Genomic DNA, 2974 nt, shown 5'->3' on the forward strand with positions numbered 1-2974 from the left:
CACTGGTGTGTGTGTGTGTAAGGGGGGTAGAGTTGCCAGTTCCAGGCTGGGAAACTCCTGGAGCTTGGGGAGGGCAGGGGACCTCAGTGGGGTACAAGGCCACAGAGTCCACCCTTCAGAGCATCCATTTTCTCCAGGGGAACTGATCTCTGTAGTCTGGAGATTTGGGGGGGGATCCCCAGGTCCCACCTGGAGGCTGGCATCCCTAGCCCTGCTGCGTCTCTGCTGAGAATGGCCATCAAGTTGGCTACAACCAGGGCTAGGGCCTTTTCGGTGGTGGCTCCTATCTGGTGGAACGAGCTCCTGGAGGAGATCCGGGCCCTGCGGGACCTTATGCAGTTCCGCAGGACCTGTAAGACAGAGCTCTTCCGCCAGGCTTTTGCATAGGAGCCGCCACCGCTACTGTACCACCACCGAGCTGCCATCTGACGGTGGATTCTATCAGGATGTGAGCTGGCCCTGGAAAGACGACCAGACAACCTGAAGAACTGACTATGAAAGGACGACAGTACCAGCCGGAACTTATGCTGAAGGGTTATGCTGGTTTGTGGAACCCCATCTTGGATTGATAAGAGCTTATGATTTAGAGTACCGGCACTTTGTTTGTAATTGACTGTTTTATTCTGTTTTTAGTAGTTGTATCATGGCCTATGCCTCTTGTTAGCTGCCGTGAGCCTGTTTGGGGAGGGCAGGATATAAATTTAATAAATAAATAAATAAATATCCCAGGGCTGCTTTGTCACTCATATTTGCGTATCATGCATTTGCCTCAGAGACCATGCGGCCACCCCGGCTTCCCCATATCCCTTTTTATCTCCGTTTCCTCCATACCCCTTCTCTTCCTTTGCAGCCCTTTAATCAGGGCCGGCTCACTCACTAGGCGAACTAGGCGATCGCCTAGAGCAGGACGGCCCTTAGGGGCACCAAACTGCACCCGGCCCCCGTACTCTGGGAGTTTCTTGATTATTTGTGTTTTTCATTCTTCCTAAAGTGCATTTATTTTTGAAAATTGGTGGTCGCACGGGGCCCCCAGAAGGGATCCTCGCCTAGGGTGCAAAATAAGCTGGAGCCGGCCCTGCCTTTAATGACAGCCCAGTAAAACCAGAGTTAATGGGGTTGATTATAACGATGATTAGTTATGATGGAGCATCTCCCCAGCTGAGTGCCTGATGCATTTCCTTCTAAATGGCTCCTATGAAACCGGTGAACGTTTGAGGTTAGACGCACACCAATTACTTCCATCTGAAAGAAGCAGGGTACGGATCTCTAGGTCCATCTTAAGTCAACAGAGGAGCAGATGGTGAAACGGCGTTTTGCTCGGTTTCCAACAAACGCATGCTTTCTGCTGGGTAAAGGTAACTTAACACACATGACCAACAAAGTGCAGGTAAGGTATCCTAAATCGCCTTCCCTCCAAAGATCTATACAAAACAAACCGCATGCATAAATGTGCCCTGGAGATCGACAGTTTAGCACAACGCCAAAAGAGCTGCCCTTTCTAAGGAATGCTCATGCTTTATTTATTTAGGCTGTCTGAAAGCCTTGATCTGACCTTTCCGAGGCAGTTAGAGGAAGATATTGGATTTAGACCCCACCCTTCACTACCCGAAGGAGTCTCAGAGTGGCTTACAACCTCCTTTCCCTTCCCCTCCCCACAACAGACACCCTGTGAGGTAGGTGGGGCTGAGAGAGCTCTTTCGACAACTGCTCCTGAGAGAACAGCTCTGAGAGAACTTGTGACTGACCCAAGGTCACACCAGCAGCTGCATGTGGAGGAGTGGGACCCAGTCCTCCCAGATTAGAGTCTCGGAGAACTCCAGCTATGTTCTCCAGCTATGTTCTCCTGTACCATAAAGAGGAGGAGATGGAGGAGATTGGATTTATATCCCACCCTTCACTACCCGAAGGAGTCTCAGAGTGGCTTACAATCTCCTTTCCCTTCCCTTCCCCTCCCCACAACAGACACCCTGTGAGGTGGGTGGGGCTGAGAGAGCTCTCTTGAGAACTGCCCTTGAGAGAACAGGTCTGAATGAACTTGTGACTGACCCAAGGTCACACCAGCAGCTGCATGTGGAGGCGTAGGGGAATCAAACCCGGTTCTCCCAGATTAGAGTCAGCGCTCCTAACCACAACACCAAACTGGCTGGTGGTAGGGGCACGGTCAACTGTCGTGTGTTCCATTCCATACAAACAACTGTGCAGGGCTGATTCACACAGAAACTGTAGCCACCCTGCAGATGCGCTAGACTGTGCCTGATTTGGTGGGTGAGCATGCCCACCATAACATTTGCACGGACAGCTTATTTCTGACTCTCTTTCCTTACATTTCCTTAGAATGTCTGATTATAGTATGGGCCAGTACTGCATGGCACAAAGGCCAAACACCCTTGCAGACCTTGCTGCTTCCATTCCTATTGGTAGGTTTCACAGGACCGAAAAAGCCCACCCCACCATTGTCCCCACTTACAAGGCAGCTCTCCTCGTTGTCGGGCCGGTGCGGGATTATAAAAGACATAACAGAAAGCGGTCCGTCACACTTGTCAGCTGGCTGGTTGAAATCTAAACAGCTTGTTATGATGCTGTAGTAATGGGTTGGAACTGGGATGGAGCTGCCCTCCACGTACCTGGGGGAGAGGAGAGGAAAAAATGGTTTTATAACAGGTTTATAGTTGCACAAGGGTTGGTGCTTGGGATTCTGACTGAACGATAGCTACAGGCAGGGCTCTTTTTGTAGAAAAAGCCCAGCAGGAACTCATTAGTATAATAGGCCACACCCAAAGGCAGGAACTCATTAGCACATTGGACCACACCCCTGACAGCACAGCTCATTAGCACATTAGGCCACACCCCCATGTTACCAGAAGTGTGGTTATCCAGCCACACCCACCTTTTGGTTGTTATTCTGTTTACCTTGTTTGTTGTCAAAACCCAGGGCTTTTTTTTTTGTAGCGGGAACTCCTTTGCATGTTAGGCC

The 2974-nt window shown here is 50.3% G+C and overlaps 1 protein-coding gene across 1 annotated transcript in view; it reads right to left on the reverse strand.

The window, feature by feature from the left end:
• ENPP2 (ectonucleotide pyrophosphatase/phosphodiesterase 2) overlaps positions 1-2974 on the reverse strand; it is a 39207-nt gene that overhangs the window by 5341 nt on the left and 30892 nt on the right. Inside the window, exon 13 of the mRNA XM_015413017.1 lies at positions 2468-2624. Within this exon, the coding sequence (XP_015268503.1) occupies positions 2468-2624 (157 nt within the window). The remainder of the gene's footprint in view (positions 1-2467; positions 2625-2974) is intronic.

The sequence above is a fragment of the Gekko japonicus genome, unplaced genomic scaffold (assembly GCF_001447785.1).
Source record: "Gekko japonicus isolate JY-2015 unplaced genomic scaffold, Gekko_japonicus_V1.1 scaffold2464, whole genome shotgun sequence".
Lineage (NCBI taxonomy): Eukaryota > Metazoa > Chordata > Lepidosauria > Squamata > Gekkonidae > Gekko > Gekko japonicus.